Source organism: Epinephelus moara, chromosome 13, assembly GCF_006386435.1.
Source record: "Epinephelus moara isolate mb chromosome 13, YSFRI_EMoa_1.0, whole genome shotgun sequence".
NCBI classification, from domain to species: domain Eukaryota; kingdom Metazoa; phylum Chordata; class Actinopteri; order Perciformes; family Serranidae; genus Epinephelus; species Epinephelus moara.
In genome coordinates, this window is record NC_065518.1 from 19,456,309 (window position 1) to 19,482,582 (window position 26,274).

The following is a 26,274-nucleotide window of genomic DNA, read 5'->3' on the forward strand; positions in this document are numbered from 1 at the left end:
TCTTCACAATTTATTGTTTCTTATCTGTGAAATTAAAGTTGGCTAAATAAAACCTTCATTTCAACAGAGGGAAATGGTTTCAGCTTACAAAAATAGACAGGAGGTCTGCATCAATGTGACGTGTAGTTACATTTCTGGGGAGGTGTATGTCAGGTCACGGCGTAGGGTACGGCGTCCATTTGAAGTAGTATAAAGTATAAATCCTGCATTACTAACAGTAATGTCAACCTCTAATTATTTTTGCTGGGGGGCCAGCGAGTGTATTGGGGTGGCCATGGCCCCCTCTGCTCCCCCTTGGGGACGCCACTGTCTGCTGGACCTCTTAAAAAGTTGTTGAAGGGAGTGAAAGTTAGAAAAAAAATGTAATTAAGTCTATTAGTTGGCAGCCAGACTTTAATCCAGTTGGCACAGTGCAGTCTGTAAACCACAGGCTAAATAGACGATTTATGCAGGACTTAATTTGTCGGGTGATAAAGGTGGTTGGTTTGTCCGACTCAGCAGGAATATCCAAGAGCATGATTGAGGCTGTTAAAGAGAGAGAGAGAGAGAGAGAGAGAGAGTGTGTGTGTGTGTGTGTGTGTGTGTGCAGTGGGCGTGGAGAGGGAGATGGCTCCTTCCCTGAAGCCGCTGAGCTGAGCGCGTGTGTCATATGAGCCCAGTAGCAGAGAAACGCACCAGAGCCGAACATCTAATGGGTCAATCTCAGCGAGTTTACTGACTGGATCCTGTGTATGTGTGTGTGTGTGTGTGTGTGGCTACAGCTTCTGGACTGAGTGATTGCCCCGCTGCGATACACACTTGGTAACGCAGAGTCACCTGAAGAGTTTTTTTTTCTTTTTCTAGAAGTGAAGTGAAGACGCGCAGCGATGACAGCCGAGTTTGCTTTTCTTCGAAGTGACTGAGAGCCGCATCTCGCTGCGCCGCATCCGATCTGACTGACTGAGCCTTGTGTGAGGATGCAAAGGCGACCCAGGATGAATCCCGCTGTCATAGCAGTGTTGCTTGTTGTGGTAAGCAGCTTCTTGCCAAGTGTGTTGCGTAAACTTAACTTGGGTAACACCTGCGCAATTGCGCATCCACACAGCTCTTTACAGGGGTTCTTATTAACATAGGAGTATATGAGAAACTTAACTCTCCTCTGCAGCCTTCAGCACACGTCACATTTTGACAGGACACTTTCCCCTGCATCAATTAACTTATTTTATGACAGTTTGAACTTCAGTTTGATGTCTACTTGTAAAGATGTCTTCAGTGGGTGGAAACTGTAAGAGTCCATGTCCTTGCACCTGTCCTGTCTTCAGCGTAAAGCACAGTGGATGTATGCAGCAGCCATTCAGGTTGACACTCCATAGCTCCGGTTGCTGGATCTGTAGTTCCACCCTTCTCAGTTACATGTGGCCCTACAGACAGCAGGACAATAACAATGTCGCAGTGGCCTCTGTGTTCACTGATGAGGTGATTCTTTCCCCCTCCATTAGCAGAAATCAACAACAGAAATCTTGAGAGGATACATTCTGCAATCTCCCTGATTTATCTCTAATTCCCTCGAGGCCGTGCAGGCCCTAGGAAGGAAGTATATTTCCCAGAGTCTGCTATCTGACAGGACATGGTCAGCCAGGGCTGCACAGCTTGTCAAGGTCCTGGTTAAAGGAACAGGCTGCATCACTGATACATGACAGCTGCTCCCACTGATGGGTATGCATCCTCTGCTGGCTCAGCGCATGCAATATTGATACAGGCTGCACCCCCCACCCCCATACACACACACTCTTCCTCTCCTCCTTTCACCTCACGCTCACATCCCTCTCTTCTTCGCTGTCTATGTGTCTCTTCCTCTTGCTTCATAAGAGATGACAATTCAGTTTGTGAGGGCATTAGCTGTAATGTCATTGCCAGCAGTGTTGCCACAGCAGTTGATGATCAGTGCTTGCATTTAAATTAGGGCCCAGCTCATTGGACGGCTTGTATAGTGGAGCTCTATAATGGCTTAACAAGCGCTGACAGCTGAGGTTCAGAGGTTAAGTGCCTCCAACTGAAAATTGACTGCAGCATTAGTAAGACTGGTTGCTCTCAAGTTTTGCGTCCAGATGCTTCTGCACATGCATTTGCGTGCGCTCGTCGATGTTGAGTGTGCGATCGACCTGCTTCTTGCTACAGCTTCAGGGCGAACGGCTCTCAAAAGTTGAACCCTCAAACTTCCATCCGAAGACCAATTACAGGAAGTCGAGCTGCAACTTGCTAAGTGCATTTCTTTTCTTTCATTCCAGCAGCTATTTCCTCAAATCACATTACTCTCTAATTCCTCTGTATGCACAACTTAGCCGTCATTAGTGATGCACTTTAATCTGAGTTTTTTGCTCTTTGAGGCGCTTTGGTGTTGCACCCACACCCGGAGCTAGAGCAGGGTCACAGAAAAACGAAGCAGAAGCTAAGTGCTGGGACTTGGAGGTGTTTCAGAAGTGTCAGTCAGACATTTTGGAGCAGGTTTGTTCACATGTGAGGCAGTTTGTGTGTTGGCGCAAAACGTATGCGTGCGGATGGGTGTGTACAATATATAAGAAGGCAGGTCTGGGGAAGTGTGTGTGATGACAGATTTGATTCATGTCTAAATGAATGCTTGTTGCGTAAGGTGTGTGTGTGAGGTGCTGGGGTGAAATGAAGAGGATAAGGTCAGCAGAGCTTTAGAGACGTATAAATGAAATGTTTAATTGCTGAACTTAACGAGTGTCACGTTACAACTTTTCAGGAAAAATGAATTCATGGAAACCATTTCTGTGCATATTTAGAGGAAAATCCTAATTTGGAGGATTCATTAATTCAACTGAAATTAAAACATAAACATCGTCACCAAAATTCTTCCCGTTATAAAAGCAGGAAACCCTCGGGAAAAGTCCAGATATCATCAGGCATGTCTTGTGAAACATTTCAACTCAGTCTCCACACAAAGCCAAAGATGCATTCTTGAATGTGGACAGCGTGCTTAACTGACTGCCACAGACTTGAAGGTGAATGGGCTGTGACATCATCAAGGACAGGAGGGAGAGGTGTGTGTGTGTGTGTGTGTGTGTGCATAGAGACACACACTCATTATCTGCCAGCTGACTCAGAAGCGCCTGAGGGGACACTTGATGTTTTTTTAGAGCTCCTTTCTTTCTTGTCAGCAGCATTCCACACACACACCTGAACCCTGACGCCTGACGATTTATGATGAGTGGACGTCCTCACACACATGCGTGAACACTAACACTTAAACTATGTTAATAAGTGTGTGCCACAATCTTACTAAGCAGGCAAACATGAGTCTGGAGCAATATTCAAATCTGTGAAGAGTGAAATTACTCACATGAGGAAACTACTTTAAAATCCAATGCTGGCTACTGTTTATTATCAGATATGGGATCAAAGCAAGTTTGAGATAAAGCTTTCTTTCACCCTCTGATCTGCAGCTTGTCTGTCAACCAGTGAGTGATACACTGCCCAACAGCAGAACATAACCTCAAAAATGATGGTCTAAAAACAATCCCTCCTCATGTGTCTGGAGTGAATGAAAGACAGACATCTCCTCTGGCTCGGTGTCAGAGGGCAACCCCTGCTTTGATCGAGGTTTGCTTTGGAGATTAAGGTGTTCAGAAGATAAAAAAAAGGCCCAGTGTGGGAAATTATGATTTAGTATGATATAATGCAAAAGGTCACATAAACACAGACTCCTGGAAACATCCAGGCTGGGTGTGAGTGTGCAAGTGTGCACTCACTCTCATGCATTTGCAAATGTTGAGGCACGCATAGACTTCTCCACCTGTCAACGGCCGACATAAAGCACTCAACAGGTCACTGTTTGAAGAATGCAGAGGAGACATAATCCAGCGTTACCTGGTCAGAGTGTGTTACTATGTTCACTTTTATTACTGTATCTCAGACTTGTGGTGTGACTTTTAAAATGCACATATTTGATGCAGCATTAGAATTAAAGGGGACCTATGACGCCCATTTTCAGGTTCATACTTGCGTTTTCGATTTCTATTAGAACATGTTTACATGCTTTAAAGCTCAAAGTAGAATTACCACCTTGTGATTTTATGCCTCCACAAATCAGTGAAGCTGCACTTAAAGTTAACATTCATGTCTGTGCAAACAGGGATGCCTCACAAACATTTTTCCCTTGACAGCACGGAAGATCGAAACAATAAACTCAGTTTCAAGGTGGGCACCCAAGATTAGTGTCAGTTGAAGCTGACCTTTGACCTTTTGGATTCAAAATGTCACCATTTTATTGTTATATCCAATAAGACATTTGTGTGAAATTTTGTCAGAATTAACACATGCATTCTTGAGTTATGGTCAAAAATATGTTTTTTGGGGTCACAGTGACCTTGACCTTTGACCTTTGACCACCAAATTCTAATTCATTCTGGAATCCATGTGGACTTTTTGTGCCAAATTTGAGGCAACTCTTTCAGGCCTTCTTGAGATATTGCCTACACAAGAATGAGACGGATGCAAGGTCACAGTGACCTTGACCTTTGACCGCCAAAATCTAATCTGTTCATTGCTGAGTCTGACAAGTGAACGTTTCCATGAAGGTTGTTTCTGAGATATCACGTTCACAAGAATGGGACGGAAGGATGAACAGACGAACGGACGTACAACCCATAAACATAATGCCTCTGGCCACGGCTATCGTCAGCACAGAGACATTAAAACACTTTATTTTCCTCATACTGTCTGTGCTGGAACGTCTGAGTTCACCCTCCGTCTGAGAGAGCTCGGTTTTGGCGGCTGTCTCTTCAATCCCCTCTCCCAAAAAAGCCCAATCTTCTCTGACCTGTCATCATTTCACCGTCTTCGCAGCCCGGGAATGACTGTAATCTCCAATAAAAGCTTCTAAACCGAAATGTTGGACATGTTCCAGCAGGAATATGATTTAAAATCAGGTAGAAATTAACAACGTCACCAACCAAGATTACATGTGTCCCTGGTGTTAGCATGTAGCTACATGTAGCAGTGTATGTAGCATGCCTGGAGCAGAAGACAATATAAAGAAATCCATGTTGAAAGTAGAAAAAACGTTGGAAACAGAGTATTCAGAACGGCCTGAAGCCTGAGGTTTTTGCTCACTGGGATCACTTTTTCATACATTTACCTCATTATTCGAAACTTTGGCTCCATTTAATATAAACATCTGACACTGTGACATTATATGACAGAAAGTAAGTTTAAAGTTTGGCTGCAGGTTAAAGTGGACCTTACATACGTGGAGGGTTAAATAAGAATTGTGGAAAAGATCGGTATTTTCCAAACTTTTCCTTCTGTGTGCTTTAAAATGAAGCAATTTTGTTAACCTTACACCACGGTTCAAATGTGTCTGCAAGTTATCAGCAGCTGAACCAAAGAATGATTTCCCACCTTAAATTGTTTCTTTTGACTAATTTAATAGCTCAATGAGGAAGGACTATCTTGTATTTCACAAGAACACGGACAATAGAGAAAGAACCAAGAACAATAGACAATTTTGTGTTGCTGAAGTCTGCTTTTCCTTCTTTTCTATGCCATTAATCATCTCACACCCCCTTAGATTTAATGTGCAGCCTGCTGCTTAGTCTTGACGCCTACACAGTGAGAACCGCTGGTTTAGTGGTTCCAAAGTAAATCTAAGGGGATGATTAAAGACAAAGTGTTTCTTTCTGTTGCTTTTTCTTGTGAAATACTGCATGTATTACCTCTTTCAGGCCTCTGGAAATGATAAAAAATATAGGAAAAACATTAATATGGTTCTCACATTGCGCAATGCTAGACATTGCTTTGATAAGGACAGTAAATAAGGTTCAGTTATTTGTAGATGATACATTAAGTCATTTTTTGTGTGTTAATGTACTGTTAATCTCGTGCAATGAATCTCATGGCTGAATGTGCTTGTCCCACTCTGACTGATCTCTGTGGTGATTGACAGGCTGGGGCTCTGGCCAATCAGGAGGATTGTTTGTCGGGCCAGTATACAACCAGTGGTGAATGCTGTGAGCAGTGCCAGCCCGGTGAGGGCGTCATCAAACCATGTGGAGCCACACAGACTGTCTGTGCACCCTGCCTTGACAGTGAGTAACACAAAAAACAGCTGTCTCACACACACATTGATGGAGGGGCTGTGTCGGTCACATGCCTCAGTGTGCCACACACTTACATACATCATGTCATGTAGTGAACAGTGGCAGTGATTTAGTGTTTCATCTGACACAAAAAAGCCATTAAATGGCTGCCACTGTGACATTCTCTCTGTAAGTTATGTCCCCCTCATAAAAACTCTCTACTGTACTTACTGTCTCTGGAGAAGACACATAGTTCAGACAGCAGGTTTAAGTATGCAGGGTCGTAAATTTCAGAAAGGCTTCTGCAAAGTTTGAATTGGGATCTAAAATTGTGCTGCCGGCCCATAAAACATTAAATAAATCTGGACATGACGATGATGGATTCTGTAGTTTTTGGCAAAACGATCTTGTTTTATGACATCAGTAGTTTTATCTTTCTTTTGTGCAGTGGTAGAAGTTATATTGGTTGTAGTTAATATTTTATTGGTCCCACTTTTTGACAGGATGTAATATTAAAGATATACTATGCAGGATTTTCCCCATAAAAATATTTATAGACTCATACAAAAGTAATCCCTCTCAATCATCACTTATGATCCACCAGTGCGGCGCCTCATTTATCTGCAGAGACTCTGCCTGCTGCCTGTTATTTTCTTTTTAGGGTGGTTTCACATTTAGATACGATTGATTTGTACTGTAGATTTCACATTAGTAATGTTGTCCCATACCTGAGTGCTTGCGTCATTATCTACGTGACATTTTTGTAGTGCTACAGTGTAGAAAAGGGCACCACAGACGGACACGGTTGCCTCCGGCCTCCTTCCAGAGCTCCAACTGCAGGTTGAAGGCGGTAGGGAAGCCAGATCTGGGTCTTACTGTGGTGGGCTGGGTTGCCGTCTGATAGAGGGGCATCAGTATTAAATTGAGACTGTTTAATAGCTGGTTAAAAACTGCTTGTAGTCGCATTAAATAGCAATCTATTTCCATGTGTTGGTGCAGTTGGTGTTCACACCTGATGTGTATTGAACCAGAGTCCACATAAATCGTACTTGACAACACCTTTTCAAGTGGACTCCAGCATGAATCGGCGTACTGTGCCTGGGTACACTACACAGTGTTCACACTAATCAAACAAACTAAAGTTTGAGGTTAAGGGTGCTTTCAGACCTAGAGTTGTCTTGCTTTGGTCTGAATCAGGGACTAATTTTGCAACAAAGTTGCATAACTGCCTAGAGTTGGTTCATGTTCTCACGGCAGCATTTACAAACGGACCAGCATGGGAAAGCTGCTCTTGATTGGTCAGAATTTCCATGTGGGAAAATCCAGGAAGTGGCATATTAAGGCAGCACAGGAGGAGGTGCACATTAATAATCCTCCAGGACTGTAACATGCTCATGTTTAACCCAAACAATGTGTCATGTGACTGCAGTTGGTTCAGATCGAGGTCGGAACACGTTCTCACCACAAACGAACCGCATCAGAGTTCATTTGTAACTGGATCAAGACCACCTCTTCAAGAAGGTCTAAGAACGAACTTGAGTTCAATTGAACCAAACCAAACAAGGCAGGTGTGAAAGCATCCCAAGTGTACTAGGATCTGGGCCTGGGTCTCTCATGTCTTATGTCAGAGTGCTCGGGATAGGGTGACCATATTTTGATTTCCAAAAAAGAGGACATTCGGCCGGCCACAACATAGCCTACTTAAATGATACTCGCAGTTTACTCAAAGATGCCTTATCATTTTAATATATTTAAAATTTATATGTATGGATAGAAAATTCAGTTATATTACAAAATAATATCTCTCAAAGACAGAAATTCAGAGAGGCCCCTATAGGGGACACATACACACACTAGAGTGTGGCGATCCGAGCCCAACGGTACCCGATGGGTCGGGCCGGGTTTGGTCAAAAATGTAGCTATAAATTGTATTCGGGCTCGGGTCGGATTCGGTCAGCTTTCAGTGAAAATGTAGTGTAAAAATAAATAAAATCCTATTGTCTGTCCTGTTTATTGCTTGGGCACTGTTATTTACGTGACAACACCTGAACATAACACACACAGACACACATTGGCTGTTTGTTTCTACCTCTCTCCTCGCTGGAAGTCTCGGACCTCCAGCCGCCCGCCTCCGCCTTGATTAAATGCTGAAAATAAAATAAGAGGGAGACAGGTTTTTCCTATTTTACCTTATTTTGTTTTATTTCTCCCTCTCCTCTCACTGGAACCGTCGGACCACCCGCCTCCCGCTCCCGTCTCAAACACGGAGGTCTCCCTCTCCGCTGAGCACGCCCGGCCTGTTAAATAGCCTGTAACCGTAACAACTGTGTGACACAAACTCAGTGCTTTGGTCATTAAATAATGTCGGGCTCGGTTCGGGTTCGGACAAAAATATGCAGCCCGTGCCGCACTCTAACACACACACACACAAACACACGGAAAATCGGACATTATCATCAGTTTATAAAAACCCCCGGATGCCCCGGACGGGACGTGAAAAGTGGACATGTCGGGCAAAAGAGGACGTTTGGTCAGCCTAGCTCAGGACATTCCTGGAGACAGCGCAAAAATGCAAATATAGCAAGTCGAAATGCCAAACAGACAAAGCTGGGGTTGCTTTCACTTTCACTTTCACCGGCACTACTGTTTTCAAACAGTAGCCGACAACTCCTGCAAAGTATACCTTTAAATGAAGTAACTCAGACAAATTCAGGACCATAAACAACACTAGGCTACAGCCAGGCTAGCGTTTCAGTGAGGCTGTACTTAGACACAGTGGTGCGATGCGCTAAATGCTAACATCAGCATGCTAACATGGTCACAATGACAGTGCTGATATACAGACGTTTAGCAGGGTTCACATTGAGCATGGTCCCGGTTTTATTTTAGACATGTTAGCATGTTAGCATTAGAGCAAAACAATGTTTGATCGCAAACCAAATTATTGAACACGTTGAAAGTTTGACTTGATGATGGTGCTAAATGAAAATGAGGTCAGGTTTACGTAGTGCAGGAGAAGAGTCCATGTTGTCCATGTCCAAGTTTGCTGACGTTTTCAAAAATGGCTCAGGCCGTTAATTTTTAGGTGGATAGTACTGTAAGTCAATATAGTTTAGTTTTATAGAGTTGTTCTTCATGATTTTATCATATTTCTGAAGAAAATGTTGAAATTTTTAACGGCCTCATCTTTTTCCTCTGTCATCATGACTTTGCATTTTGTGCACTCTGTGACCTGCCCTCTAGCTTGCTAAATCGTTAGCCTTAGTGGCTTCCAGACGCCGACAGTAGTGTCCATGTTGCCTAGCAGTGATGCTCTTACAACTTAACCACTAGAATGCCAAGCATATTGTGTTGTAACTACGAGCTCACAGGGTTCATTTGAAGGTAGCATCGTTTTTGAATGATACAGTATGTCGGTAGCACAATTTACACTAATCCATCCAGAAGATGTTGGGCTCCTTCATAGGATTTAGTTGAAGGTTGTGTGTGTTGGTGGCGCTTGATGGAAAATCAGAGGATCATTGAAGCTATTACGATTCATCCTCCGGGGGCCATGAATATCTGCGCCAAATTTCATTGCAATCCATCTCAGCTTTGAGTAGATATTTCAGTGTGGACCGACTAACTGACTTACATTGCCTCTGGCGTGGCTAAAAACAGACCACAGTTTTTTAGATTACCCAACATTATTGACCTCAGCATCAGTTGGATGAAGCAGATTGTAGTCTGTAAATCCTTAGACTTATTGAGCTGCATGTTAGGGAGTAAACTAGACGCCAGACCCAACTGTGTTTCAGCATTACTGCCCTCCTCATGGCCCCTACCATGTAGGGAGAGGAGCCGTGCTGGACTGTAAGACTTTATGAGGACAGTGATATTGAGAGGATACAAGAATGGGACCATTTCCAAAATGTTGTTGCAGTGGAAGATATTTAGAGCATCAGACGAGTTGTTATGTCACAGCGATTAAGACGGTAAGCAGTGTAGATTTTGATTTTGTAAACATGCCTGTGACTGAGGAGCTCAAAGGGATATCTAAGGATCTTGTGGAAGAGGTTCAATTCTGCTCGAGTGAAGGGATAACAAATCAACATTAAGGCCTCAGAGTTTTTTTTGGAACTCTATCATATGAGGTTAAAGGTCAGCTTGAGCCTGCAGAGGCCAGGGTTGGTCCACAGCCAGTTCCTACACTGTTCCCAGAGTTTTCCCTTTTATGAATTCCCCGACTATCCTGTGCTCAGGCTAGGAAGTAGTTGTAAACCTCCCTGGGTCAGTGAAGTATGGCAGACCCTGAGCCAAGGAGCCCCACAGTCAGAAAATGATTCAGATTCAAGGTCATGAGAGAAGTCACAGAGAATGTGGACACAGTGAAAATGATTTATTTTAATTTTCGTGGGGCTTCTCTGGAATGATTTAGGCTTTTATAAGTGTGTCTCAGATCAAGAGCTACATCTTTATAACATATTGTCTTTTTATCGAAGAAACAAGCACTGGTCTGCTTATCATAAATGATCTCATGTTCCATTTGTATAAAAAAAGCTATATATTTTAGAGTCAAACTGATTATTGCCATTAGCTGTGTCTTTAAGGTTGCATGCTTTCTGTTGCACAACAGGAAAGCTCTCAGGGTGATAACTTTTACTCTCACAGTCCTTGTTTAGCTCAGACGTAAACAGACACAGACAGTGACAGGCTCTCAGAAGTGTCATGAGGCCAAACAGACTCTGCACTGACTCATGGAAAAAGAGAGATGCAAAGCGGATGGCTCTCCATCAGATAACATCACAGTGATATTTTAAGAACACATCAAACATATTGATTAGATCAGTAATGCAGCCTGATAGAGCCGAAGTGTGCGTGTGCAAGAAGCAAAACAACAACTTGTTTTGAAGTCTCAGCCATCAGTGGATTGTTTTGTTTCCTGATGACTGACCATTCAGTAAACCCCGGCCCGAAAAAGCGATCGCTAACAACCATAGCTAAGCAGTCGTGACTGGGCATGGCAGGTCTGTTGAGCTTTGTGATACTCCATAAATTAAGAGTTTGGATAGTGCTTTCTTTTTTGACCCTCCACCAAAAATCAGTAGCAAAAGTAGCATGTTTGACTAACTAGGTTACTACCTACAGTAGTAAAACAATTATGGAACCTGGACGATTAGCCTCCAGCGGCTAATATTGATCCGGTGTAGCCATGGATGTTTACAGAGAACTGGATACAGAGTTGGCCCTGTTCATTCCTATAAAAGTTGCTCAATAGCACATGAAGCCAAAAAAAAGCTCTTTTTGGGCCCAGTGGCATCATGTGACAGACCAGGACGCTCTAATCCCAAGTCTGGCTACTATGTGAAATGAGGCCTCAGAGCTTGGTGATGCTCCTGGGGGCTTGAGTGCAGCAAGTGGATATCTGGGCCAACACTTTTCCTTCTGTGCACTAAACATTTCAGCTAATCCCAGATATGTTTATATGAATGCAGATAAATGCATTTTACATTTTAATACTCAATTCAATTTAATTCAGTTTTATTTATAAAACCCAATATCACAAATCACAATTTGCCAATGCATTCTACCTCTTGACACAGACTGTTAACCTATCGCTCAAACACAATTGGGCAATGCGACTCAGACTACAAACAGACAACAAAGGCAATGCAAATGATATGCAGATATCTGTTTATAGAGATCAGCAGTAACATAACCCAGTGTTACTGCCAAGGGCATTTACTATATTATTTCTGGAGTTAATAGAAAAAGCCGGAATACATGGACAATCCAATATAGGGTCCATTTTTCAGCCTATTTACTACCCACAAGGGCCCCATGTACAAATGTTGACTGGGAAACATTATCTCACTACAGGTTTCAGTACAGTTGATGCACAGAGCAGCCTTTGATTTTGAGGTCGGTTTTGGTGAGGTTCCTCCAACTTTCTAAAAATCCAACTTTTCACTTGAAATTTCCAACTGGGAACCGGGCAAATGGAACTCACCAACAGTGAGAGACGGTTCTCGTGTCAGCTATTAGTTACAAATGAGAAGCCTGTGTATGTTTATTTTGTATGTAAACTGCATGCTGTTTGCTTGACAGGTATAGCAGTAGCTAAGGGGCTTAGGCCTCAGTGAACAGTCAGTTAGATAAGATAAAATAAACTTATAATAGTTGTTGGTTTAGCATCTATTTCCTGAATTATGAACACAGAAACATTTTTTTTTGCATCTTTGGCCTATGTAGTTATCATTTTTTGAGGTGAGAGCAGGAACTCATGTAACATAACTTTTCACATCATAAATCCAGCAATCTTTCTTCCCTATTTTCTCTAGACGTTTACTCCCACCCACCATATGTCTTTTCGTGCCCTATTTAGTCACTCACAGCTGATAGCATCTAATATGCACAAGCATCCATTTATAAAAGACAGGCTGTGGTTTCCAGACAGCGTTCCGGCTTCATTTAGTACAAATAGTTAACAGGGGCCTGGCTGATGTGCGAAAAAGGACAGCCAGCTGAAACACACGGAGGAGTTTGGATGAATGAACACATGGGCGGAGATGAAACAGAGCAAGTACAGCTGTACAGCTGGAATGGAGACAGTCTCTCAGCCAGCAGCTAATGGCTCACACACACACACACACACACACACACACACACACACACACGTACAAACATGTCCAAGAAAACACACATTTAACCACACACAAACACAAAACTCCCACTCATTCACCCAACACACACACACCTCACACTGTGCAGTAGCCAGAGCGCATAAAGCCAGGAGTCCTTTTAAGGGAGCTGAAAACAAAGGATTGAATGTTGGACCAGAGGGGAAAGTACTGTTATGATATGATATGCTGAGCCAGGAAAAGACCGTCTGTACCCCCCACCTCCTTCAACAGCCCCCCCCCCTGCTGCAGGCTAGCGTTATTAATGTATTGACTTGCATTATTGATGCATGGCATTATGATAATGGCTCTGAGAGCACTCGTGGGAAGGGGGGTGAGGGTATTCTGAGTGTGTATGTCTGTTTGAAGAGAGGAGAGATAATTGGGTGTGGGGGTGGGGGAGGTAACAGTGTATGACTGGACTGGTGACTGGACGATATGTCCACTTCCTGAACGACATAATTAAACAGAAATGTAAAGGACCCACATCGGACACCACCATGATTCAGACGGATCCATCTCAAATGACACAGGCTCCGCTTCCTTGTCGTCTCTCCATCTCTCCATCTCGGTGTCTGTCTTTCCTCATCTTTGTTTGAATCTCTGCATCATCGGAGCGTTCGCCGTGGTTGGTGGGCCAGTGACACAGACCGAAAACTTGATATGCTATGAGACATACACAACTCCCTGTCTCCTGCCACACACAGTTTAGTCTGAGCTGAAATGAAAACTTCAAAATCCTCCAAATTCTCTGGTACCAATTATAAAATATAAATATTGTACTGTCCTCTGTGTTAATACATTGAAAATGTTTAGATTTTAGGCTGTTGGTTGGACAAAATAAGCAATTTGAAGACATTACTTTGGGACTGCTTCAGCATTTTTCACAACTTTACGACAATTTATAATCAAAACTGTTAGTTTAGAAAATAACCATCGGATTAATCAATAATGAAAATCAAGTAGTTCAAGTTCATCATCACAAAACAAAGAAAAGCAGAAAATCCTCACGTGAGAAACTAAAACTTAAAAAATATTTGGCATTTTTGCTGAAAAAATGTTCCAGATGTTGCAGATGATATTCCTGTTGATCAACTAATCGATTAATCGACCAGTTGTTTCAGCTCTACTTCACATCAACTCAACTCAAAATTTAAAAAAGAAGACTGCACAGAATATGGTTGTCAATGGCTCAGACGTGGTGTATGTAGAGATTTTGAATTCATATTTTCAGTCTATCACCCCACCTCTCTTTCTTTGTCTCTCTTTACACGCACACACACTCGAGCTGCTCTTACAAATAGGTCTGTTGCATAATTTAGTGTGTTGCCCAGTTCCCTATCCCGCCGAAATACAATTCCATAAAACATGCAATATTGATTGTGTCCTCTGCAGATATATCTGTCAGGTATACAGAGCATTTATGAAACATAAGTGATGCATGTATGTTCATCATTTAAAAGTCCTTTAAAAAAAGATGTTGCAGCTCGCACATGTCCAACGTGATCTCTGTGCAGTTACATATTCCCCAGGCGAGATGACTCTAAAACTGAGTTCCCATGTTAGTGTGACTCTGGAAAGCTGAATCCAACTTTGTTCACAGAAACAAGCTCTTTCCAAGAAATATCATGTAATTACAGTATTCCTCAAGGGAACAATGCAAAGGACACAATCAGTCTTTGATTCTGACTGGAAGTGCGTAACTTCTGCTTCAAGTACTTGGACAGATGACATGAGCAGCCTGCAGGTGGAATAAGATTGTACATATGCTGTAAATGCTTTTAAAGAGACAGCTGAAGAAACAGGGTTTATCTGTGAGATAAAAAATTCATCGGCTGTTTTCTTTCCTCTCCTTTCAGGTGAAACCTTCTCAGAAAACTTCAGTCACACAGAGAAATGTCAGCCCTGCACAGTCTGCACAGGTCTACTCCGCATGAAGGCGCCCTGCACAGACTCCAACGACGCCACCTGTGTGTGCAACTATAACTACTACATGGATGAACTCTCTCAACGGTGTGAACCCTGCACCAAATGTCCTTTGGGCCAGGGCATGCTGCTGAGCTGCGAGTTTGACCATGACACGGTGTGTGAGGAGTGCACCGTGGACACGTACTCGGACCAGGAAAGTTCTCGGGAGCCCTGCATCCCCTGCACCACCTGTGATGATGGGGAAATGTTAACGCCCTGCACACCTATCTCTGATACAGTTTGTCAAGGTAAGGCTGTTAGCTCTCAGTGGTTCATAGTGAAGTGTGTATCAAGTCACAGTGTACCCAAATTAAGGCCCTGGTGTACTCCAAAATGCACATCTACATGGTCCTGGTTATACTAACTTGGGTGTCTGCTCTGCGGACATGTTCGCACTTATGTAGTTGGCAATTATGCATGGACACTATGCATGTGTTAAAATGTGTATCATGCGGATCCTTGGAGCAAAATGGATATGTAAAGTTAAACCTGAAGATGCTCTTTACAGTATCGAGGGGTGAGAACCAGAGGGACAGAGGTGACATTTGGGGCAGAAATTAGATAAATATATGAGATAAAAACTCCTGTGGGGCTCCTTTTACTGCAAAAGGATGCTCGTAAATTCAAAACCAATCCAGAGTTATTCATCAAAAACCAAAAAACTAACACTGAACTATCTGGGGACGAAAAGGGCATAAGTGCACGAGCAAACTTTTTTAAATAAGTTTCAAAATATTTCCCCAAATGTTTGGGGCCATCTTGAAAAAATTGGGGAAGAGGCCCTGATGGCCACTATTGGAACATTTTGTAATGACTTTATCATGCACATGACTGTACATATTTCTTGTGTTTACTTTTATTCTATTCTTGTTTAGTCTATTGATGTATATATTGTAGTTAAATTTCACACTTACAGCCACAGCACAGTAACAATATATTTTTTTATATTTTTGTATATTTTTATTTTTTATTTAAATGTACATTTTCATTTTATTTTATTTTATTTTATTTTATTTTATTTTGTTTTGTTTTACTTTATTTTATTTCATTGCTTTATATTTACCTACCTCTTTATCATACTCTTATTCTTACTTCTTATAATTCTCTATTCTTTACCTCAGAGTGACTGTAACGAATCACAGTTTCCCCTCGGGGATCAAAAAAGTATTTCTGATCATGATTCTGACTGACAACTACGAAGCCCCTTAAACTGCCCATAAAGGCACTCGTTGCACTACGCAGTGCACCGACGCTGCCCCAAAACTCCATAAGTAGGGCCCCATTTAGGTACCGCAATACAGCTGTATACTGTTATTTAGGATAGCTATCTGTTACTGTCCATACGACAGTTAGGGCCTTGATGGGCTTCATTTCCTGGGGCCCCCCAGAATCTAGGATCCCCACTCTCCTAAATACTTCCATGTCTTTTGCAAATTAGGCAAACCGGCCCTTTAATAACAGGCCATTAAGTTCAACATGTTCGACACTTACAACACTAAACTTCCTGCAGAGCGATGAATGAGGCATTCATGAGACTGTTTTACTCTGAGTGAGGAGGAAAAGTGAAATTCCCCAAAAATGATTTATTCTTTTAACAAGACACTTAATTCACTTGTTCAGATTTGTTATTTATTTTTCTGTTATTTAGTAAATGGCTGTGGGATGACCCTATCAAAACACTGGGCAAGTTTACCATGAACTTTTGTGCAGAGCCAGTAAAGCTGAATGGTGGAGTGCATCGCCCGGGGTCCTGATGGCCTGAATAGAATCTGCGCACATTCGCTGTCCGGCACTGTACGGACAGTATGCCGCACTGGGCATCCACATTGTCAGCCCCATAATCAGATCGTCTCAGTGCGACACTATAGACATTGTTGGCCCATCGACCTAAATGCCACGCCAAAGCTTGTCTCATTGTCTTCATGGACTCATCCCATCCAAAGATACAAAGGCCACTCTCTTCTTATGTGGAGGGTTTAGAAGGAGGTCATATCTCTGAACGGAGCTCTGAATTTCTTTTATATCATTGCACCCTGTGGGTATCACACTCCAAATCACGAATTCCTTATGACTAAAGTCACCGCTCATTCCAATGACCTGATGCCTCACAGATTAAATCAACGCTTTTGTGAAATGACAATAAAAGGAGCCTGTTGATCAGCCTTGCAGTCCGCTGGAGCAGCGGTTTGAAGGATGTTGTTATCACAGTGGTGAAGACAGAGCGAGTCTCAGGCTAAAGGGAGTCCTTTGTGCCTCTCCCATGATCCCGTTTGGCCTGAGAGGGCTTTCAGTTCAGCCCATGGGGCTTCTTGAAGGAGCTAGTAATGAGTAAAACAGACTGTGAAACTAATGTAGATTTGTCCTCCATATATTTTCGTGACTATATCTTCCTGTTTGGGGGATTTGTATGCTTTGATTTGAGCTTTACTGTACTCACACTAGAGGATTTGTTTTATCTAAAGGCTCATAAGTTCATAATCTTGTGTGAATCAATGAAAGTTGGCTCCTTGAGCGGGGCAGACACAGTACAGCTTAAATGTGATTTTGGAATAAGGCTTAATTCATTTTTAGGATGAGCATGACGCCAAATTAATTGCTTAAATCATCAACAATACGGCTTTTGGAGTGGATCCATGTCAGAAGTTTTGGTCAGCTGTTTTGCAGTTTAAAGAGTTCCCCGACCTGATTTCTCTCGTGGCTTCTGTGAAAATTTCTCATTTCTCTTAATTTCTCTATTTTCAGAAAACAGGCCAACTCTGTGTCGCTCCCCATCCTGTCTTTTGGTTTTTGCCAGCAAAAGTGAGAGTGAAAGTGAAAGCCATCTTATGATTCACTAGCGTTTTGGAACGAGCTTTGCTTTACTTGTCACTGCACTATATTTGTTTTTTTTCTGCACTGTTTCTGCAATTTTTGTAGCTTCCTCATGACCTGGGGTCTCATTTACAAACATTGTGTACGCACAAAACGTGTCCTGAAAGAGACGTACGCCACTTCCCACACAAAGGTTGTTATCTCATGCTTATGAAGATTTTTGAGACGGGAAACTGGCGACGCAGATGGTGAGGTGGAAGCCTGATTGTTGAAATTGTCGAATATTTTTCACACCATTTTTGGCTTTTGTTCATATGTACATTTTTAGTATGGATCCTTTTTATAAATGAGACCCTTGGACCCCACCTTATATAGTCCCAACCTCACCCTCTCACTGTTATTGGCTGTGCTGGCAGTGCCCGCATGTTGCAGCCCAGAAATGTCCCGACCACGGCCAAGTAAGACAGAAATAAGAAAATAAAGGCAGAGGACTGCCGCACACTTCTAGTGGGTCATAAGTGATGCGTGAAAGAGATTACTTTTGTATGAGCATTGTATGAGCATTGATTTTTATCAAGTGATTCTGTGTAACGTACCTTTAACATTCAGTGTGAGCACCAGTGTTTGGCAATAATGCATCATTACATAGCACTGTAAGTGATCACAATTTGACATTGTGTAACTGGCTTTGCTACAATTAATTCCAGATATTGTCTTGTGCAATGTCTTACAGGGAGTCTGATGGAGGTCTGTAAGGATAAATACAAATTCTAGGAACTCCACAGATGTCTTGTTTACAGCATGTCTTAGCTCACTTGCTTATATAAGCCACTGTTAAGACTACATTCACAGATGAGCTGAGTTTAATAGCTTCATTGTGAAGGCTTCTGAAGTTGTGCTGTGTGCAGTCACGGGGCTAAGCTAGCTGGTGGTGGTCAATAAATGCATCCAAACAGTAGACTGTTTGACTGTATGATAAACCACAGTGTTTCATTTCATATATCTACACATGTTCAGAACAGAAAATTTGACATGTGAGTGGGAAGTTTGGGAAGCTGTATAATGATGGAGCCAGGCGTAGAGTAATGAAAATAATGTTAGTGAGAATCAGTGTTATGCCCCACCCTTGGGCGGCCCTATGGGGCGAACAAAACTCCATCACTGACCCAGAATAACCACATATGACATCTTTAAAACACTTAAATCACAAATAAATAAGCAAACAAGACAACAAAAATCCCACGCTGAGAGGCAGCAGGAGCAGCAGTCCCCACACCAGAAGCCTGTCTCCTTTGCTGCTCTTCAGCCCCCCTCCATGCCAGGTGCACTGCACCTCGTTAAGTAATGCAGCACACCTGGGCAGATCTACAATGGAGGGAAAAGGGATGGCAGCACAGAACACACACAGCCATAACAATCAGAATTAATTACTTGGGCTTTGAAGAATGTTTAAGTAGGAGCACTTCCTAGACTCAAAAAGAGTTTGATAGAAGTGCTCTTTGAAAAAGCATATGTAGAAACTCTGAGGCACTCTCTTTAAAACAATAAAGAAGCCTCTAATGTAGTGTGTCTGAATCATTTAAGTCTATAATGACCATGCCATTACTTTAAGGGCATTTTAACTGTTTAAAAGAGAGTGACTTGGAGTTTTCTTGTAATTTCTCAGGCTGTTCAGTGGCCTAATTGGTAAAGTGTTCATTTTGTAATGAGTAATAGATTAAATGTTTAATTTAAAATCGTGCCTGGTCCATTGAAACTGCTGTGTGAACATGTAAGGGCCCTTACCCACCAATCTGATTACTGGTCATTGATTGATGTTGGGCCATCGGTGAGCGTCTGTCACCCTAGTTTTTGCGGTGTGTCCCACACGGTTGGCACTAGTTGGCCCTTGTTGCCTGTCTTTTGGCCGATTAAGCATGTTGAATCACCGTTGAAGCCAGCAGAGCCCATCATTGTGTGAAATCACTTTGATTGGCAGTTCAGCTCAGTGCATGATTGGTGAAACGAAAGTGAGGAAAGTAAACAACAACTTAATTCAAGAGGGTATGAGATCAAAGGAAACTTGTTATATTAGATTATAAGTGAGGTTATAAGTTTTAGCTATTGAACGCTTTAGCAGAAATGGTTAATGATTGTGTTATTGTTTGCTAATGCGCAGTAAATATCATTTGTTCTCTCAACATGGGGTTGTGTTGTTAATGTGCTAGCTGGCGAAATGGCGTCTTGAATCGTCCTGTCGGTCTTCTGCTTACCCTTTTTAATGATGGATACAGACCACCACCTGCTAGTATGGACAGTTATTTCCTCTCACGCAGGTGCAGAACGTACTGTACGTGCTAGTTGGCAGTTGGCTGTAGTCTTTGTTCAAGTACAACTTTTTGGCTGAGACAAAGGTGACATGAGGCAACGCAACAGTCAGCCTTCATCGCCACAAGCTCTTTTTATGTCATTTGGTGTGTCTGGGCTTTAACGCTCTGATTACAACATACTGTGTGAGTTAATGTTACATAAAAGATTAATAAATTGCATGTGTCTGCTCAGATTTATGAGAACCCAGGAAAATACCACAAACAGATAAGGTTATTTGATAAGCAGAAGTGGACACAACATGTATTGATGTTTTTTACCAAGTGCCCCTCTGCTGTAAAACCCATCTTCCATTGAGGATGATGCTTTAATGCAGCTTGATTCAACTTGTGGTTTGAAAGAGAAGAGTGGTGGATGAAGAGATGATTCATCCAAGATCAAGATATAAGAAGCCAGAGCTCCAACACTAAAACATCTTTTAGATAACTAACGCAGTATACGTCATGATGAATGTGAATTAGCCGTAATTCCAGGCACACAGCTCACGGTGTATGGCCTTCATCGTCATATGTTACTTCTCGCTCTAACCCAATCATGTGCTCTTTATTTCTAATGTAATCTTTTTACTGAAGCACAAGCTTTATCAGCACTTACAAATCTGTAATGCTGCCAGACGTCCATATCCATTAGCGTTTTGGAGTCAGGCGACACAGGCCTGAAGGCTAAACGCAGTCAGGAGGGTGGAGGGAGCCAGAGGAGAAGGCCATTGCCCCTGAAAAGACAAGTCGTAACTTGAGACATTGGAGACATAGTTTAACTGAAGGTGGGGGGACCGGAACATCACCTTGATGATACTGTAGGTTATTCTTAGAGAGAAAGATGGATTTACTTCTGTTATTGTTGGGATTATATTTAAGTTTAGGCCATGTGTATACAAGCTCAGCTGTTATGTGGGGTGAAAATCCAATTTCCTCCCACACTTCCAAAGGGATTAGTGGTTTGTTTTGAGTCTTACGGGGAAAAAAACTTTACTCTCTTCATCTCTCTGATGGTAAAAAATTCTTATACCGACCAGACTTTGTCACGCTAGACCCCCAGAGTTGAGAGTTTGAAGGCAAGATGCTTATCTAAAGAAGTGTTATATGACTTCCACTCCTCTGCAGGCCGGGGTCAGAGGTTGAAGGTCACAGGAGGGGTCTTTGTGGGAAGATCAGGCAGTGTGAGTTTCCCTTGGGGATGTGCGCTGAACAACATGGCATAATCCCAACAATCCTGACAGGGGTCACAACAACATTGAGACAAGTGAAGTTAATCAGTGCTGTTATTATCCACCCTTAGAAGTGAAATAAATCAGCTAAGACAAACCAACACTGTGGATCACCTTTGTCTGCTCAAAATTATTGATATAAGCAACTACTGCGATCTTTTGTTTTTGTTTCAAATAAAAAAAAGTTTGTTGCGGCTGCGTCACAAAGACAACTTTCCGTTTTCCTAAGAGCCTAGTTACTCGGTGGCTCAAAGGTAGAGCAGGTCGTCCACTAATCGGGAGATCAACGATTTGATCCCCAAGTATCCTTGAGCAAGATACTGACCCCCCCATTGCTCCCGATGGCTGTTTCATTGGTGTGTGAGAGCATGTGAATGGTTACCGAGAAGCAGGTGACACCATGTATAATCGCCTAAGCCACCAGTGTGTGACTGTGTGTGTGAATGGGTGAATGTGACGTAGTGTAAGAGCGCTCTGAGTGGTCGGAAGACTAGAAAGGCACCATACAAGTGCAGACCATTTACCACGGCTTCCACAGTTACTTTGCTTGTTCCACTATCTGCCATTTCTGCTACTGGGGATAGTAAGAACTTACAATGATACTGTTTGATAAATGGGCAGCACTACTGATAGCTATCAGGGAAAATAAATGTGCTATCCTGTTTCTGTCTTGGCTGCGCAATAGTTGACGTACTTCCTTTGTTCTGTAAATCAGTCCATCATTTCCCTAGGAGATCATGCCTGCTGGCACACAGAATTGGAAAGTGAAAGCGAGACTTATAGGGAACCAATCTAAACGCTGATGGTGTCATTATTATTGTGCAATCAACATTTACTTTGTAATGATAAGTTAAAGCAAAGACTTTGTCTATTTCCACTTTAAAGAATCTTGCAAGTTGCAAAATTTATCAGGAAAATGTTCTCTGAGAACGTACTTTATGCCTACAAATTATCCGATCTGTCAGTACAATATCTTCGCATAGCAACTACACCAATGTTAAACTTTTTTGTCGTTATGTTTACACACTTGCGGCACTTAAATAAGATTAGGAAAACATCTTTGCCTGTATTTTCTTTTGTTGTTATTTTCTGTGTTGGGGACGTTTATGGGCGTGTACCCCCACAGCCTTCAGGTGAGGTCATGGCTTTATTAAAAGCTAGTGACCAGTGCAAGACCGTAAGCAACAGGCACAAAGCCGAAATAATGCAAATATAGAAGGTGAAACTTCAAATGAACGTGAATCTGGTGTTGGCTTTTAGTTCCACTTTGCTAGCGAGTATCTAACTGACAATCCTAGGTAGTATACCTTTAACATTTTTCCAAAACTACAATCTTTTACGAACCTTAACCAAAGTACTTTTGTTTGCCAAAACATATGCAGGACTCAGAACTTTTATCACAGTCCTGAACATTACACTCTTTGCAGTTCAAAAAAGCACTGTAGCATTTCATTAACTCTGGAAACAACATAACATAATTCAGGCAGTAATTATGTTTGTTACGTAGGTGGGAAAACAATTGAGTAGTTAACAGATGTAATCCCTAGGCAACAGGAATAAAGAGAGGGAGCGGCTTTGCAGAGGGCTGACTATGAAACTTGCATGCTACATGGCTAATGATACAGTGGGATTGGTTACAGGGTAGTGACTGTCAATCCCACTGAGAGATTATTTGGAAATGCACTATCAGTAGGAATGGTCAGCCAATGCTAACACACTGTGACATGGCCCTTTCATATCCTGGTTAAAGTGAGTGAGCGGTGCTTGAGTTTGACAGAGTAGAGGCAGCCTGTTCTTATCAGCCTGAGGTTTTGGCTACAAGCCCTCAAGGCTAGTGGGAAACAGAGGTTTTCACTCCTCGACCCTGTTCTTGTTTGAGATTGTACCCAGCATCGGCTGCGCATATGTGGGCTGACCTATCACCCAGAGTCTTGGTTTTTGGTCCTGTGGCACCAAGGGCAACAGGTTGAGGTTTGCAGCACACATGCAGTCATTTTATTCAAGCACATGCATGCACAGAAAGAATGTTTACAGGATTACTCAAATGTGAGTCACAAAACACACATACAGTCGTATACAGACGGGCACCGATACTCCTGCTCCTAAGCTCGGATTGAAATCAATAAGATGACTTATTGAACATTACAGATGTGAGACAGCATATGGAAGGATGAAGGTCGAGTGGGTGTGGTTTAAGAGGAAACAAGAGGGTGCAGGGGAGGGTGCCTGGACCAAGTGCATTTGGTTATTGAATTGAATTGATAGATGAGTAGGAGGAGTGAGTTGTTTCCTTCCTGAGTTTGGTTGACCTTAACGATCGACAGGCTGCCCTCCAGAAATCAGAAAGCGGAATCTGCTAACTAGCCCCATGCAAAGCACTCAGGGCCAGAGCGGTTCAACTAAATCAAGACAGAAAGACAGAGGAAGGGAGAACGTGGAGGGATTGAAGGAGAAAAGGAGGGAAACGGGAGCTGGGAATGAATGAGGGGGAGATTTCTCATGTTGATTTATGTCAACAGACGGGTGCATGTGCAGCTGACCCTGCCCTGTTGCTACGCCTGTTAAGCTTTTTATTCTATCAAAGAACAATTGCAGCTCACAAGGATAGAAGTGGCACACTGACTAGTTAAAATTCATGGCAAATTTCAAAAAACATTGATTCAGACAGAGGTTGACAAAAGCCTGCTGAAATGACAACTGTCTGTGGCAGATTCAATCAGCTGTAGCTAGTTAGCTAATTAGTTCATGTCATCAGTTTCACCTGTGCGTTTCACACCATGACAATTCAAAGTGTCTGCTGTGAAAAATGTCTGTTGGTTTGGGATAGGGTAAGAATACCAGGGTTAGCCAATCAGAGGCAGAGTAAAGCAGAGGAGGGTGGGTCATACCTTGCCTTGAATCCAGAACTGACCGTCACGCAGTGGTGAAATCATGGACGTATAAAGAGAACTGGATACAGCATTGGAGGTGAGGCCCTGTTCATTCCTATGAAGACTGCTTAGTGGGGCATGAAGCCAGAAAAGCTTAATTTCTGCCGTATGAAATCATGACATAGTGTAGCCCATAGAGCAAGTGTACTAGGGACTTGTGTCGGCGGGGTTGCTATCTTCCACTGGCCAGTTCGTTTAGCTCTCAGCTAACTTTATTGGGAATAAAGTGATTTCATTGTGGGGCTCTCCTAGACTTTTGAAATGTTATTGGACGGGTCAAATCCTGATAGTGAAACAAGTCATTTTGTGGAGGTTGTGACACTCAAAAAATGGTGTCCACTGATTTACAGGCATCTCTTTCACAATGTAAGTCTATGGGAAAAAGTCTTGTTGGGCCCCATAGCATCTGGTGACGGACCTGGATGATGTAATTCCACGTTTGACCACTATGTAAAAATGGCTTCAAAACCTGGTGCCGTTCTTAGAGGCTTGGGTAAAACCTTTAACTTCACGTTGTCTACTGTTGCCTTACTGCTGTGGGTAGCAAGCTAGTTTTCCAAACATGCTAACGTTTGCAGCCTATGCGGAGGCAAACACACACACATAAAACCATCTCTTAAACTTTTGCTCTTTGTATTTTTGGTTTTGCAAAGGTTAAGAAAAGACAGCACCCTCTTAACTCTCTAAATATTGTGCTGCTTTGTCTTGAGCCCTGTGCACACCACTTCAGCTTGTGCATATTTCCAATGGTTGCTAATCTATGATTGGACAATCAGTGTGCGTAGGAGGTGCTGAATGAATGGTCAGTTCCAGCACATGACAGACGGATAAAGAGAGAGAGACAAATGGGGGAAAATGATAAAGGGAAAAATGCCATCGACATTTCTGATTTCCTGCGTCCAAAGCATTACCACATCAATAGCTGTGAAGAATCGACCAACCCCAGTCTGACTAGACAATTCCCAGTCTTTGTATTGCACAGTCACTCATTGTGTGGCTATAGCTTCGTCTCCACACATCTACTGACTTATATCTCCGCTGACTTGGGCTCGATGGCCACAGCTGACCTTCTCTCTTTAACCCTTTTTCTCCCTGCACCACACAGTACAAGCATTGTAACAATGAAGGAAGTTTTAAAGTCGACCGTGTCTCCTTCTCCGATGCGAAACAAGAATCGACCCCTTGTGGCAATGACTCCTGGAGTCGCCCGCCGTCCCCCAGGAATTTGCCCCTTTCACATTCCAGGAGACATTTTTGGAAGTGATTTGGCATGAGTGGAGCGCTCTGGTCCAAGGGTGAACACAACACTTGCGCTTTCGCTCGTGCCGTTCATTCTTCGCCAACAGTTCTGCTTCGGGAGTCAAGGTCCCGTCCTCTTGAGGATTTACAGTATGTGTTGGGGGAATTTTGCGTCTGCTAAGCCAAGAATTTCTCTCAGTGATATTTATCTTTCTATCTGGCATAGCGGTCTCAAGCATGAAATGTTGTTGGCTCATTTGATGCATCATTTCTTTGACAGTGAAAGATGGTTTTGCAGTTTTCTGCATTTTATGTGTCAAAATACTGTACTGAAATTCGGCTGGCATTATTGATGGATTACTGAAGGGGTCTATCGGACACAGACCCAGGGCTCAAAATGTCAGGGGCTCTCCCGGCCTTCACCTGCAAAATGTCACTTTAATAAAATGACAAAAAAAAAACCAAAGAAATGCAAAGCGACCGAACCAAGAGACACAAAATAACAACAAAAAGGGGCAAAAAAATCACAAAGAGACATAAAACAACCCCATTGTCTCATAATCCACCCATGGCTGGCAAACAGTTTGCAATACATCACAAAGAGCTGTCTTTTTCTATATTTTATGCTTATTCATGATGATAATATTAGACTGTTTGGTTTAAACTAGCTATCTGGCTGAAGTATTTCTATTCATTTGCTGTAGTTTGTACGTTTATCTGCAATTCTATGGGCTCTAGTTTCGCAGACTGGGTGAGGCGGGGGCGCAGCGCACCAGACGGCCAAACTTCTCCCAGGAGGAAACTGATGTTTTGGTCCGGGAGGTCCAAGCTCGCAGTGTCTGAATATACGAAACTGCGAGCAGACCTCCACGGGCTGATGATGCAAAGGTAGCCTGGGAGGAGGTCACCACAATTGTAAATCAATGTTGCGTTTCTCTCGTGCGCGCGCGCTCTCTCTTTCTCTCTCGCAGTCTCACTCTGTTTCTTTTCTTTTGGCTTTTCTAAGATGACAG

General features: G+C 42.6%; 1 protein-coding gene across 2 annotated transcripts in view; it reads left to right on the forward strand.

The window, feature by feature from the left end:
- Positions 1-642: 642 nt before the first annotated feature.
- The window catches only part of ngfrb (nerve growth factor receptor b), a 41,767-nt gene continuing 16,135 nt past the window's right edge, over positions 643-26,274 (forward strand). The window contains exons 1-4 of one of the 2 annotated variants that reach the window (XM_050060458.1): positions 643-729; positions 844-1,010; positions 5,948-6,089; positions 14,599-14,955. In XM_050060458.1, coding sequence (XP_049916415.1) covers positions 957-1,010; positions 5,948-6,089; positions 14,599-14,955 — 553 coding nt within the window. In that variant the 5' untranslated portion in view covers positions 643-729; positions 844-956. Of the gene's footprint in view, positions 1,011-5,947; positions 6,090-14,598; positions 14,956-26,274 lie in introns of both variants that reach the window. The other variant, XM_050060457.1, reaches the window with a different exon arrangement.